General features: G+C 42.9%; 1 protein-coding gene across 5 annotated transcripts in view; it reads right to left on the reverse strand.

Moving 5' to 3' along the window:
* The window catches only part of nfixb (nuclear factor I/Xb), a 105,546-nt gene that overhangs the window by 81,114 nt on the left and 8,206 nt on the right, over window positions 1-16,226 (reverse strand). Inside the window, exon 1 of one of the 5 annotated variants that reach the window (XM_035526160.2) lies at window positions 13,956-14,287. The exons of the other annotated variants lie outside the window; for them this stretch is intronic. Coding sequence (XP_035382053.1) covers window positions 13,956-13,982 — 27 coding nt within the window. The 5' untranslated portion in view covers window positions 13,983-14,287. Of the gene's footprint in view, window positions 1-13,955; window positions 14,288-16,226 lie in introns of those variants that run through there. 5 annotated transcript variants of the gene reach the window in all.

Consider the following 16,226-nt stretch of genomic DNA (forward strand, 5'->3'; position numbering starts at 1 on the left):
GGAAATTGCCGGATGACGTCCATATTGATGCTTGTGATGACCAAAGAACCACAGAAACCAGGAGTGAATGTGCTCGCATATAGTACTGGAGTATGCGGTGGTTCGCTAACAAATATCCGAGCATGGTGAAAAGTTGATGACAGGTGCTTGTGGAGAACAGGAGGGAGATGTGAGCAGTAGGACGGACAGACGCGTGCTGAGGGTCCGAGCCTGACTCCATGGGGTGAGCCCCCTGTAGGCTGTGTGACATCGGAGCTGGGTGGATGAGAGGGTGGTGGGGGCAGGAGGCATACTGCCCGACAGTGTCCAAGTGCGGCTCCTGATTTCAGGGAAACTGTGCAGATTCTCACCCAGTGTGCACACGGATTCAAAACAGACAGTACAGTTGCTGAGCGCTAAACGCGTCGCAATCAAAGACATAAAGGGGCAATCTAGCGCACAAACAAGAGGTTTCCCCATCGCTGCTGCCAACGCAGCCAGGCCCTCCTCTCACAGAACAAGGGATGTACTATTGACTAAATCCTCCCCTCCCCCCACCCTCCCGTTTTTCTCCCGCTCTACTATTTTTTCTCTCTCCCCCTCTGCCAGTCTGCGAGGCGTGGTGCCAACCCTTTCCACCGCCGGGCACTCTGCCCTGCCCTTTATGCAAATGCTTCAGTGCCGGCCCCAACTCCCAGCTCTTGCTGTCTCTTCTCTGCTTGTGTCTGCTCTGCACTCTCCCTCTCTCTCGTTTTTCTTACACCCTTTCATTGTCACTCTTTATCACCATCTCCACGAACTCACAGGCCCTAGTGATCCCCTCTGCCACGTCTGGGCACGACCCTCTCTTTCTCTCTCTCTTTCTCGCTCCGTCTCTCCTTAGTCACTCTTTCTTCCGTGCTTCCTTTCGTCATTATGATGTCCTTAAAATCCTCACCCATCTGTCTGACATATTTGCATGTCTCCTGTGTTTAGTAGGGAGCATGGGTATATATAAACATGTAAGAAGGTATATAAGTAAGAAGTAAACAGAACTATGTGCAACCGTGTCCTTGAGTTGACTGGCTCTGCATGGGCCACATATGTGTCTGCAGTGGGCCAGACAAAGCATGCATGAAAGGGGGGTGTGTGTGTGCGTGTGTGTGTGTGTGTGTGTGTGTATTAGTGAATGTATGTATGTGTGTACTGTTGTATAACTATCTGTATTAATAACCTATTTCACTGAGACCAGTGAGAGTGACATGAAAAAGTGGGCTACACAAAGAGAAATAGACCAGTGTCACTACTGGGGTGAGGACTGCATGCACACCCACACCCACACCAAGCCCCGCACAGGAAAGGACCACCATAGAGATATGTCTGTGCAATACACGGACCTACACCCAGTTCTATATGGAATTCAGGCAGTGTGGAACCAAGGAAATTTATCTCACATTGTCTTAACACGAATAATCTATATTAATGTCAGATTAAGTTAATAACTGAACATTTAACATTGCCAGAAAAATATCAGTAGAAACAACTGAACTAATCCCAGATGAGGCTGTATTCCTTTCATGGATTTTGGGGTCATTTGCTACAATGGGATAAACATGGCTCAGGACTAGAAAAAGAAAAATCATCAAGGAGGAGCTTGTAACTTGACACAAATATGTGCCTAACCATTACTTACAATAATTTCAAGTTCCTTAAGAGACACAGAAAATGCTGGACAAGGACACTGAGTGTTTTGAGGTGAGTGGGACTCCTGAACACCCTTTTCCTGTCAGTAAATATGACTGCCCAACCTTTCCCCTTTCTGCTCTTCCTGAGCAAACTTCCTCATGCTGGATTAATAAAGATGCAGCAACCTTGTAGCACCAGGAAACCAGAAAGATGACGACAAACAGCAGCAGGAGGGGTAAACAAAACAAAACAACAGCCAATCAAGAGGCTGAACTTTCCCCATGGCAATGCTTTAAGACAACCCATGGCCAACTGGGACTCAGCATGTAAATGGTATGCCTTAAAATTGAAAGATTTCACTGGCTGGAGGAAACCACACATCTTTCTCAACAGACCCATGTTGGCAGCTCCAGGACCCCAAGTGCATGAACAGGATTTTTATTTTGCACGAAAAGTTAATAAATGGAAAAGCAAACAAAAAATGACAGTTCCAAATGCCACCACCACAGCACACCATGCCACACCACACCTTGTTCTTCAACCTGCACTTCCAATCAGGTGCCTCTATATTTCCAGACCATCTGAACAGTTGTCCTCTCAGCCAACAAGCTGCATCCAAAGCGCTTCTGCACCCATAAAGCGCAGGTTTGGTGGGACGGAAATGAATGAGGTCTTTTTCTTTAAGCTCCCAGATCAGGATTCTTAAGTATGGGATTTGGTAGCGGAGTCTATCTCTCCCCCTCTCCCTCTGGAGGGGCGTAATTGGGTTATGGAGCACAACCGCATCATTGTTTTAACAGTGGAGGGATTGTACGGGCCAAAGTCCCACTAGCGACATGCCTCACTCACGACAAATGTATTTTGAGGAAGAAAGCTTCTCTTTTTTCTGGTCCTAGCTGCTGGTGGGTCCTGTTTTCTGGTCCAGGTGCTAGTGGTTCCTATGTTCTAGTCCTAGCTGCTAGTGGGTCCTGTTTTCTGGTCCAGGTGCTAGTGGTTCCTATGTTCTAGTCCTAGCTGCTAGTGGGTCCTGTTTTAGAGGTCCTAGCTGTTTGTTGTTTTCAGATAATGGCTGAGGAGGCCGTATGTCCCCATGCTGCCTAGGTCTTCACGCTGCTCTAGCCTTCACACTGCCCTAATCTTGGCACAGTGAATGCCTCCTAACCTGTATAATATGGTTATGATACATTTCACATTCCTTCCACTCCTGAGGGAAATATGATAGGCCCGTATCGGCTGTTTTAATCACATGCTGCTTCCAGGGCAAAGAAAGAGGAGAATGCAAATAGCCTCATGCAAAAACAAGTTTTCTTTTTTGGTATCCAAATTGTGACTTTTAAAATATGTAGTATATTGATGGGGAGAAAATTTGTTCTCTACGGAGTAGTAACTGCAGAAGAAGTAACTGCACTTAAATGGCCCCATTTATATGAACTAAAATGAAGTTTTCTGTGTTTTGCTTATTGAAGAAACTGGATGACTGTTGATCAAAAGGTAGGACCTAATATCTGAACAGAAAGCTGACAGTACAATCAATCCAACAACCATAAGAAAAACATTTCTCTATAAATTTCAAGATATATTAATGGAAGTATGCAGGCCAGTATGTTTCTCAGGAGGCTAGATTTTGAGATGATGCACATGCTCTACTGGTTGAGGTTTGAACGTGACTCTGTGCAAGCATGTGTGTTGCTTTGCTATGTGCAATTCTTCAGTTCACATGTGGTTCCTGTTCCAGACATATTCATCAGAGCTACGTCAGGCGCTCTGCAGCTGGACTGAAACAAACGCAGGTGGGGGGGGGGGAGAGAGAGAGAGAGAGAGAGAGAGAGAGATGCATAGAGAATAAGAGAGACAGAGAGAAGGAAAGATAGAGCAGAGGAAGGCCCATAAAGACAGCAACAAAAAAGACAAGGCAAGTGAGGAAGAGAGAGACAGATAGAATGAGAGAGAGAGAAAGATCGAGCGAGAGAGAGAATTACGAGATTCAACCAATATCAAATCTGCACCAACAAATCCATGGCCCTATTTAATTGCTGGTGGCTGCATCCTCATCTGCTCAATGAGCTGTAAGAAATCCACTCTGTCACAAATTCGCTGTCAGCACCAGAGAGGGGGAGCCTGGAGGAGTCTTAAATTAGCATTACTGTCCTGGCATGTAAACACAAGGACAAAAGCCCACTGGGCTCCTTCCTGTCCACGTCATTCTCTGCACTTCACTTCAACCAAAGCCAATACCTGAATTTCAAAAGCTTAACCTCAACATCCACGCCTAAGCACCAACATTGCTTCTGTATGTTATTCGGGGCTTGGCGATGTTTTGTGGATATGTGACAGTGATGTGGATGGCCGAGAACCCCAGCAGTGAACTCTGCTCCTGAGGTTCTTATTTACGGAGCGGATAGGAAGTGCACATGCAAGCAAGTGCAGCCATTTGAAACTAAATGGGAAAGAATATAAGGTCAGCAGGGCTGCTCATTTTGGGGGCCCTGGTCTGTTCTTAGCTTGGAGCGTTTCAGTGTGCATGGTAAATGCCGTCCCACTGCAGGATGGCAGCAGAGTGTGCCTGCGAGCAGGGATGTTATTGTTGAACCATTCCAGGCCTGTGGAGAATGCGGAATTAAACCGACAGGAGGTTGCTGCTTTCTCTGTCTTTCTTCACCTTTACCAACCTTTCATTTAGGACTTTGAAAAAAAATAAGGATGCCCTGGAATATTGGGCCACTGTCAGGATCTGAAATGGCCACATGAGAACGGAAGTCTGGAAGGTGGAAGAAGCCCGGCTGGGTGTCTTATTAGTTGTGCATGAAGTAGCTGGCTGAGGAGAGAAAGCCCAGGCCTCTGCCTCAGGCTGCCTGTTTGAAGTGTGGAGTCTTCTCTGAGAAGTCAGCTGGGGCTACGCTAACACATGCTCCCTCTCTCACAGGCCAGCACAGTGATATCATGACCTAGCCTGGCCTTAAAACTGTTAGCTGATTTGTAAAAAGGCATAAAATGAATGTTTTCCAGAAATTGGAATAAATGCAGAGTACCAAAGAAAAGAAACCCTAGATTTTGTTCTTTTTTTAGTATTTGGTCTAAAAGTACTAAACTGTCCTTTGCTTCAAGTTTCTGAAACTTTTGCTAGAATGTCTGGGCCAGCAGCTGGTGTGTGGCACAGGCGAGCAGTGTTCACTGCTGAACAGTAACAGCCAGAAACTGATCCCTGCCCTGCAATGTGCTACATTACACTGGGGCTGTCTCAAAAAGGCCTACAGCCTGTGGTCTGAAACCACAGCCAGCAAACGCTCACAGGAGTCTCTCTCTCTCCCTCAAACACACACGCGCGCATGCACACCCAGAGACGCACGCACGAGCGCGCACACACACAAACACACACACACACACACACACACACACACACACCCTCCCTCCTTTTCTCTCTGTTTGCTCACAGCTGCCGGGCCTCCTCTGGGTTCATATGAGGTAAAGATATGCTATATTATGCAACCGCATATAGATTTTCCACGGCTGGCGCTGGGCCAACTTCCTGCTTGCACAGAGAGAGGGAGAGAAGAAGAAGAGAGCAGCCATGCTTTGTTCCCGTCAGCAGCAGGCCGCTCTTTCCTTGCAGTATTAGCTCAACAGCACACGACGCCATGCCATGCTGCCAGGAATCAGACATGTTCCCTTTCCCACCTTAGTGGGAACACACACACCAAAAAAATGATCATCAAGATACAGCCTCATCTCTCCACCGCACTAGCAGCAAGACCCAAGACAGGAAAGCTCTCTGTCTCTGATTTGTGGTTAACCCCTAAAATGCCTGACAAGGTTTCCCAAAGACTGACTCACTTCTTCCTCTCATTCTCCGGACAAACACTTAAGAATGAAAATTAAAATATACAACTTCCTCTAATAGTCACTAAATTAGTGATTTCTCTGGCTTAATAATGTTAATGGAGATCAATTGATAGGAACTCTCAACACTCATTACAGCACTTAGCCCACTCTACAAACTCCTTTTAGATCTGAAGAGTAGCCAAGGAAACTCAAAGACAGACAGTGCTGCCATATACAGTACTATTTACAAAACAAACTATGAAATAGAACACAAAAACCTTTACTGATAGACAATTAACTAAACAAACAGATTTCATGCCATTAGTGGCAAGAACCAATCACTGCTATTGCTGATGTCAAGTGCGCCACTGTACTTTTGTGTTGCTGTACATACTTATTTATGGTTGTGCGAAGGGGCGCCGATATGCTAAGGCAATTCATTTGGATAGTCAAAGAGTTCCGGAGGGGTCGAAGGGCACTGCCATATGGTTTAAGAGTCAGCTGAGGATGTGGCTCATGTGACACACTGGCTGCCTTTCTGGCCCCCATTACATTTTAGTCAAATTTTCTCAACCCCCCCCAACACTCACAGACACAGACACACAAACACACACAGTGTCAATGGTCACCACCAGATTGACGTGGATGAGTCAAGAATGCACACCTGCGTCCCATGTGCTTAAGTGTGTGCAGGTGTGAGAGGTAGGAGTGTGTGTGAGTGTGTGTTCACATGCATTATGCATGAGGGTAGACAGTTCTAAATGAGTCTGTTTAAATGACAGAGAGGGAGGACTGAGAAAGAGAGATGCAGACAGACAGGGATAGAGAGAGAGAGAGAGAGAGCGCTCAGATTTCACAGTTGTCATGGGTCATTGACGAAGATGGAGAGACTATATTAGGATTGGTCCGTATCAGATATAGGTCAGGCATTTACAGTGTCTACTTCTATTATTGGCAACAAGGTCATAGAGCACCTTTTCTGTGGAACTTCACAACAAGGGCATGGTCCTCAACCTAAAACCCTTTCACTCTGGTCTATAACTCACCTATGTAAGTCATAGCACTCAATAAGACCACCACTATGCTTAAGGCTATGTGTAACCAGGAGGCTGAGGAATGATTATTACGTTAGCCTTCATCCTTGTAAACCCTAACATACAGGCTGCTTCCTTAATACAGGGGCCCCGGTCCCATTCAGACACACACTTCCAGTGTACATCTCTGGCCAAGGGAGAGTGCTAATCTAAAACAAAGAGCAAACCGATCTCCTGAGACAAAGATGGAACCGGCGGAGCAGACAGCCAAAGCAGGAAAAGCTGCCTAGCAACAGGGCCATGTGTTGCCAAACCGACACCAAAGCTGGCAGAGCTATCCACTGCCACCATCCACACCCTCCCGCCTGGAGTCTCTCCTCTACACTAAGCAAACCATCTGAAACAGAGCCACAATGGCCAGCGAGAGACACGGGCACACCAAAAAGTCTTCCGAGTGTTTACAATGATGGCAAATCAGATTAAATACGTGGTACACAGCCTCGTTACTGACCGCCCTTCCCATTTATCAAACAGATGCAACATGACGCCATTTTGTCTGTACTTTTGCAAAAGGCCTTCTCTGTTTCTCCCAGAGATCTCAACTCTGATCAGCTCTGATCGTTTACTTACTTTCCATCCAGAAAGCGGGGGAAAAAAATACGGTTTCGTGGCATATGTATATGCAGACTCAATTATGTAATTTGTGCTTGTGTTCGAGTGTGTGTTCCATAACCATGGCAACAGCACAACATATCAGCAACCACAGAGCCGCAGTGGAGCTACGGGCACTGCCAGGGCTCTGCCAAGGCCTAATCCATGCCAGGAGTGACATGAGCGAAAGGGGAAGGGAGGAGAACAAACACACACACACACACACACACACACACACACACACTGGATATCCTCCTATTCTTCTTGGCTGGAGACTCCCATGGCAATAGCAGCAGGAGTCCATTCTCCACGGATACTGGGACAGCTGTGCAGATAGCAAACGAGGGGCGATCGATTCGGGCTCCTCTGCATACAGCTCAAGATAAAAAACTAAATGATGTTTAATTCTAAGCTACATTCCCGTCTGCCAACACACGTCCAATTCAGGCTGCCTTTGTTTAGGTCACAAGCGAATACACTGATAGGAAAACAACAAAAGCTCTTTAGGGATTTATTAACTAACTATGTGCTGAAAATGTACTCATGTACTGCCCTCTATAAAGCTAGATGTGTCCATGTTCAGATGCATTTTTTATTGCTGAATGTAAACCATTCTTGCTTATTTTTAACACACAATACAAACTGTGAACCTCAATTACAAAAGGCACTGACCACAACTTGGTTAATCTGAGACCACGGAGTATCACAATAGCTTGTTGTTTACAGGTTTTTCTCATCACTGACCCTGTGGACGAAGCGAACAGGAGCCATGGTGGCAGGCTACAGGAGAAGATGGAGGCCCCGGCTCCAATGAATAAGTAAAAGGAACACGATGTCCCTTTGCGAGGCTGGCACTGCCGCCGGCGCCGGGCACAGTTACAGCGCTGCCAAACAAGTCCGACCCGGTACCAGCGGACGGCCTTCCTCCACGGTACCTGCTTGCCTTTGGCATTAACGCACAGCACAGGGGTGTCTCTGCCTTGGGCAATGAACACAGAGCCTTCCCCTTCCCTGCCCTTCCTAATTTTCCAGCCGTTTTTTCAAGTTAGGAATTTTACAGGCAGCTTGTCATTTTTTATGAAGGAATTACCTTCATAATCTTCTTAGAATGTCACACCATTACCCCCAAACCCATCACCATTTCACTGGGACATGTGAAATATGGGCGAAGGGAGGTGCACTTTATATGCTTTATAAAATGCTTTATATTTTAATTCACTGCTCTAGTAGAATATTGGAATACATGTAGTAATACAATACCACTGAACACGTGGTCTGCAAAAGGTTTTCCTTCTATTCAAAAGTGTCCAGTGAGCCCTGCACATTGTGCTCACTGTCCAACCAGCCGACAGCTACTGCCATGCAGCTGCAGAGTGGTGCAAATGTAATTGGTGTTCCAGCCTAAAAAACTAAGATCCTGCAACACTGACTAAGCCAGTGATAATGCCACATGGACCTAATCTGCATCATGGCACTGGACAACTGCTTGAAATTGTGTGTTGGTGTGTGTGTGTAACAGTGAGAGTAATTAAATATGTAAGAAATAGAAGCTTGAATGAATGAATAAGTGAGACTATATTTGAGATGATTATGTAGCCATATTTGCGTGTGAATGAATTTGCAAGTGAGTTGTGGTGAATGTGTGCTTGTGTATGTGTGCCTTTAATTTTACAATGTCCCACAATTCTGTTTATTCAGACCATGGTTCCATCAGATTTTAATCCTCTGAACAGCTGTTCCAACTCATTTTCCAGGCCTGGAGAGTGAGAGAGTGCACACTGAGCTGCTGAAGATATATGGAGCATTCACCTCTCCAAATATGACTAAATGTAGTTTTCAGAGAAAAGTGTAGTCTATAGTAGCTAGATGACCTCAGTGCAAATATCCATCTGACTGGTAATAACACTCACTGTTCAGTATTGTGCACAGGCTAACATCTCCTACTGACCAATTTCCTAATAGTGGCTAAACCTTTATTCTGATGGACTTTATTAACCATCTTTGCAAGGTCTATAAAACCTGCACAGAGAACAATGGAAGTTGGACAAAAAAGCAAACTTTTTCTCTAAGTTTTAGCCTAATTATGCCATATGAAAAACTAATGTCTATGTAATCTAAGATTTATGTGGATTTTTTTAATGCTGTGCACAAGACATTTTAATGTGTTTTTAATTTTAAACCAGACTAATTGAATTAAAAGTGCCTTATCAAATAGGCTAAATTGTTTAAATGTGGAACGGTGCCATATTGAAAACATGCATTAGGTTTGATGTCGCCAACTGCACAACTTTCTTAGATTTTTCAGTCTGAGTATTACATAAGCGTTATATAATTGTAGCCTAATCATTTCAAGACCAAACAATTTGAAGGTTGTTTACAAATACGTTACCTAGTAGGTTTATAGTCTATACCCGACGCTGAAAGTCACGAAGCAATTCGTTTTGCTGGCGTGAACCTTATCTGACAGCGTCATCTCAACGTTCAGACACTGGAGCAAACCTGTATATAAAATTATAATTCAAAAATCGGAAATATGAGTTTTAAATTAAATAAACAGATTAATGGAGTATATTGGAAGGGGAATAGCCTGGCGTAGTTAGTGCACATGCCTCTATGAGAGGGTCAAGCTCGCGGCCCATCCTCAATGGACGTATAGCCTAATAAAGAAAGTACTTAACTTTGTTTAAGACTAGGATGACAGCAAATGGATACATCAGCAAAAACTAAAACAAACAAACAAACCTAGCACATCAATATAAACCGATAAATTGTGGGTTTGGGGGTAAAAACAACCCCTGCTCAATATACAGCTTGTGGTTTCTTAGACGAATTTACACAAATTAAACTCGTCTATATAAGTAGCCTACCATTCAACACAATCATATAGCTAGATTTTTGAAACGGAGCAAAAAATAACGATTTAATACGACCTAGGCTACACGTCCGGGACGGAGTAATAAAAATCAACACGCATTTTAGCCTTTGTGATCTCCCTGATATTTTTTATTTGTATTTTTTAATACAAGGCAAAAATAATAATACTGGCATACTAAAATGCGTTTTAGATTAGATTAAAACGTGCTGGAGAGAACAGACTGGAAGCATAAGTTTTAAACGGAGATCTGGAATTTCTAGACACAATAACCTTTTTGTTACCTAAATTAAAAAATGTAGTCAGATATCCTACCATCACCGAAAACGGAAGCTCACCTCATATATATGTCATTCCGTGTATTTGAATTTTGGCGTTTTAATAAGCGTCATTATGCATTATCCCCCGCAATCCAAACCGCACTACATCATTCCTTTCCATTCCATTCCACTCCAGTCCAGAAAAGCTTTTATCACTATCAATTATTCATTTGATTGTTTACATTTGTTGTCATATCTGACTTTTCCAATCCATTTTTAATTATGAACCGCAATTAAGCAAACAAAAATGTAAATGCATCTGTCAGACACGAAGCCCTAAAATTCCAAAGCAAAACTGAGGTCGCCCGGTGACGTGCCGTTGAGAGTTCTATTCCGCTGGAAGAATACGGCCATTGCATGCACAAAACGTTTTCAGCCCGGGGAAAGACTCCACTGTAGCAACTTGATATGTTACTTAAAAATAATACAAAATTCCTCTCACTTACTTATACACACTCATATGAAAACAACTAATGCATATGTGCACCACCTGTGTATTTGGCTCCTGGTTCTGTTATCAATTATTTTTTAATTAATGGAAAGTACACGCGCTGAACGCAAGCTCTATTGTTATACTATTCCTAAATGCTGCATAACAGCGACAATAATCACAAAACGTATTAATTCCAGAGGCCTTTTTTTATATTCTATGGAGAAAACCTCAAGGCTATAAAATGATAAGTGAACGGAGGAAAGAAAAAAAACTTCTCAAAAAATGCTCACACAGCAATTTTCTCTACATCCTTTAAAAAAATTTGGTCCAAGCCAAGAAAAGCCAGAGGCCATTTTGTAATATTACAATATTGTATAGCTTATTTGCTTTTCCAGTGGTATTTCATTCACTAATGCTGTTTCATCTAGAACAGAGGTACACAAGGTTCAATGCAACATAAGCCAGTAAATATGTGGATTTCAGACAAAGGAGATAATTCTGCCCTGATCTGCTTACAGAAACAGTACCCCTGGCTTAGAAATCCCTCACACTAAATGTAACTGATAAATAAATGTCCAACCTGTAGACAGTTTGCCATTTTCCCATAATGCACCATACGGGACACAGACCAAACTGCACTTTTAGTTATGTTTATAGACAGATGAATTGAGAATGAAACATTGAAAAGAGTATCCAGTTACTCACAACTGCAGGTACTTATTCAGTTCACCTGACAATGGCCTTAAAAAATTGCACATTTCATTGAGAAATAAGGCTGTTTCTTGTGATTCAGAAATATAACTGTGATAACTACTGTTAAACATTTCAAAATGCAAAGCAGGCTATAGCCCACAAACCCTAAGAAACACACAATCTCTCTATGTGTGTTTCGCTCCCGCTCTGTCAACACTGCTCTATACCAGTTACAGAGGCATGAAAGTGCAGCTCTTTTAATAAGACTACTGATCAGGAATTAATTACACCTCTCACAAGCTCTAACGGCTGACTGTCTGCCCTGGGATAAATAACTGTCGTGACCCAGCAAGGAGGCCTAAACCTGCACAGCCAACCTTCTGGAAGTGGCCAGGAATGTGCTAAAGGGTGGCTAATATTTGTCACTCCCGCTGGGTAAGAGGAAATACTACGGCTTCAGCAAAAGCAAGCTGAAGGGCTCGACAGTACACCTCAGAAACAGATCCATTCGAGTTACGCAGGAAAACACTAGGCATGTCAACTCTGCTACTGGAGGAAAGAAACCATACAAACTGTGGGTTCAGAGAAGCTGATGAAGGAGAGAGTTTGTGTTCTGGTAGGTCGAAATGAAATGAGGAAATTATGGAGGCATTTGGATGACTGTGGCATTTCTCAGTGAAAACAGACAGTTTGTGGTCTCTCCGTGTGTAAACCTCCACCGCTTTGTCCTCCCCACACACACCCTGCTGCCAAACTAAAGAACTAAAGAAATTCCTGATCAATTGCACAACATCTAAAAAGGTACAGTGCTTTTCTGCTGTTCACTGAAACATAGCTAAAATAAATTTTCATGTGATGGGGGACGGGTGATCGCAATATCGTAGCCATCTTGACCAGCTCTTTTTAGAAAATGAAAATTACATTATGTCAGTATCTGCAGAAAGCTGGAACTATAATTGACATGTTACTCTATTGTAAAACTATAATAACAAACATACTTTCCACTTTTTAATAGCAGCACAAAAACCGATGTTTGGTTCGAGTGCCAAACATACAATATTATTCGTTTTTGTTTTTTTTAGGACAAGAAAACATACACAAAGAGCTCTTTTTCTGAACTGCAAGAGGAACATACTAAATGCCCAAAGCAATATAAAAATAAAAGTTATAAACAATGCTATATAGACATGAATGCAGTTACCCCCAAAAAACAAGAAGAGTTCATCTTAAGGAGATGAGGTTTGGCACATCACCACATCATCTTAAAGTAATGCTTTTTATTATGAACAAAAGCCTGGAGAAATCGTCTATTATTGCACATCCTATTTTTAGAGCATGAATCAGATCTGATGGGCAAACACCAGCCAAATTTAATACAAAACTGTTTTGATTTTCTTTTTTATAGGAATTAGTTACAACTGCAGCAAATGCTAAAATAAAACAGTACATTTCTGCTACACCATTCTATATTTGAAGAAGGCTATAAAATTCTAATTTAAAAGTATTTTTAACTTAAGTTGTGTAGAATCCAAAAACCTAGAACAGCTTTAGGGAAAGTATCACAGGTTTGGATAATAAGCATAACTGTTAAGAGCGATGACCATAAAAATCCCAACTGTCAGTGCATTTAAGCAATAATGATTCTAAGAGGACCCACATTTTCCCCACCAAAACCCATGTTTTTATTTCTGTGCATATATTCATTTGAATTCCACAGCAAAAATGTCCTTGAAACAGCAATATTTTCTGGATGCCTTATAAGTAAGTTATCATATGGAGGGGTTCAGTTCTTCATAACAAATTCCATATTTGCAATAGATCCACATCGGACGAATGACACCAGATGATTTCCCATGTTGCAAAACAGTTCGTTAACTGTTATCTACATAAATGCATTACGCCATTCATTGTTTAGTATGGAAAAAAGCTGGCAGAACGCTACATTCAATGTGTGACAGTGGTGGCGACCTTTGGCTTACCCCAAAAAAAAATATTTCAACAATCAGTATCTATAGGATTGACGGCCGAACACACTCAACAAAAGCACTCACATTAAACTGCTAAGAAACGATTTTTTTTACTAAGATTTAATTTTCTGCAACCGCGAACCTCCAACGTCTCTTGTGTTTTCCTTGGTCGAGACTTGGATTCGGAAGTGAAAATGAGATGTAACTCTAAACTGAAGTCCAAAGTCTATCTGCGCTCGCGCTTGTCCTCCTCCTCTTCTCCCTCCTTTTATATTAAATAGATTCGAGCGAAGCGCCATTTTCTTCACAAACCATGTGCAATGTATCGCGTAAGAAAGTCAGCTGGAAAAATGCCATCAAACACGGAAAGTGACGGAGATATTCTGTTAAATAGAACCAGAGAGCGGCAGAGACCGAAATGAGCTCAAACACAATTATTAAATAGTCGCAAGTAGGGGGAACACCTAACAACAAACTCAACGTTAACGGAAGTGCAAGTAATAAAGTAATCATTACATTTACCTGTGTCAAGCAGTACGGGGAGTACATGGTTATTTTTAGATTTGAAAACTGGAGAGCTTAGTTAAGTTGGATAGAAGTTCGCTGTAGTGCTGCATTGCAATCGCTCGCCGTCTTGCCTCGGTCACTCCATGCTGTACTGCTAACCCCGCCTAGGCGGCTGAAAGTGAAAGCTCACACAAAGTTTTGAGAAGAAAAAACTTTCTCTCCCTCCCACTACCACTGCCTCTCTCGCGCTCCCTCTCTCCCCGCTCTAGCTCAGGGGAGCGCCACGAACGATTAAATTAACGGCTTATCAGTGTGCCTACCGCGTTGACTTGAAGAGGATGCTATGCTCCACATGAAAACGCTTACGAGTCGTACGACTAGTGATTTTGTAAATCAGTGCGCACAAATCGAGCGCTGGCGAACGCGAGTACGGACCAGGCAGCTTTGGCCAAGCAAAAGGTCGTTTTGTGACGGAACGATCACGGCGCAGACCAGACTCTACGACTGTGAATGCAAAATGTATGTCTACATGTTATATCCCAGTTAGTAAAGACGTGATGAATGATTTTATATTTTAAGAGACAACATAATCTTTCGCAGAATTAACAGCGAACTATATTTCATGTGGCTCTTGAAGCAAGCGCATGTCAGATCGAATAAAAAACGAATAATAATCCTGGTAAATTATCAAAAAAAACAAAAATAGTTTATGTAGGCTACAGAAATAAAACACGTTGGTGCAACGTACCATGCTAAATAACTACAGTGATGGAGCCTGACTTAATTCTGTGCATCTATTAAATATATATAAAATAACAGTATAAACAAGGATTTCTCCAAAGTTTCAACACTAGAACATTAACATTTGTTATAAGTTGCTACAAGCTATACAGCGCAAGCTAAATAACAGCATATTGCAAACAGTTTGCTTTTAAGAGGCATAGTAAAATCATATTCAAAACAGAACACTTGCGGTATTTGAGAATGGAGGAGAAAACTGGAAAAATACCAGGTTTAGGTTGATGGCTAAAATGGCTCTGTACACAATGCTATACACAAGTTTTCCAAGACCTGAATGTACGATAGTTGAAGCAGCTTATATTATAAATTAAAGAGAAACGTGTCAGATAGAATACAGAGGAATATGCATTACAAAGGCAGGAGGTGTAGGAAAATCAAGTGAGGTTCTAGAGACTGTCTCTAGGTGGGGGGTGGGGGGGGGGGCTTGGTGGGGGTGAAGCAGTGCTGAAGTTTGGAGCTGACACCCAAGGCCTCCAGATTTATGAGGCCTGCCGCCTGTGCAGAAACACCACAAGCCACTGCAGGGGAAACAAAGAGCGAAGTAGACACTGTGTGGCCAATAACCACACACAGTCAACGGAGAGATGCAATGAGGGAAGGGGGAAGGAGGCTGCGCTTGGGCAGTGGTGGGGAGGTGGGAGGGTTGGGGGGCATGAGGTTAGGTCAGACCACATCAGCTGCACATACTGTAGCTAAATGAGAACAGGTAGTGGAGCACATTCCCTGACAGTGTTGGTGACCATGCATGACCGTTGCAACTGCATGCATAAGTTCAACCTAAAAAGGTCATGTTCTCCCGTGAGGAACCTCCTCAAAGTACTGAGGTGCTCTGAACACACTATGGGAGGATCCAGCTGCCTTTGCCACTACTACATCATAACTTCTCGTGGTTACACAAGGCATAACTGAGTTGAAGGTATGGTCTGATATTTAGAAGGGAATTTTCCTGACACTGATGAACAATGTTTAAGAAGGTGCATGTAGCATACAGCATTTAGTGGTGGGAGTGGATAACCTTCTCATTTACTACCACATGGAAGAACCATATGCTGGGGCTAGATTGGATATGATATGTACTAAGCTTTGATGTGACGTGGCAGCATCTGCAAGGTGTTAAGTTATTCTTAAATCTTCTGTATTACAGCTGTGTAGTGTGGAGATGGTTCAAACACTGACTGCTACCATGTTAACTATAAGGCTAAAACTTACTCTCATCAAGACAAACAGGACACCAGCAAGACTCGGCGATCAGCCACAAAACGTTTCTGGTGCTCCGAGGACAATAAGCCTCTGAGAGCTTTCATTATAACCACAAGGGTCACCAAAGATATATGGACTGAATTAGCACTTTTTCTGTTCTGATGTTTTTACCATATTACTCAAGTGCAGGACTGCTTCACCAGGCACGTTCCTCATACTTGCAGTTTCACTGATCCCTAATATCCAATATAGTCATTTAGATGTCCCACCCTCTCCCCTACTTCT

This window comes from Electrophorus electricus, chromosome 3 (genome assembly GCF_041902795.1).
Source record: "Electrophorus electricus isolate QZ-2024a chromosome 3, ASM4190279v1, whole genome shotgun sequence".
In the NCBI taxonomy this organism is placed as follows: domain Eukaryota; kingdom Metazoa; phylum Chordata; class Actinopteri; order Gymnotiformes; family Gymnotidae; genus Electrophorus; species Electrophorus electricus.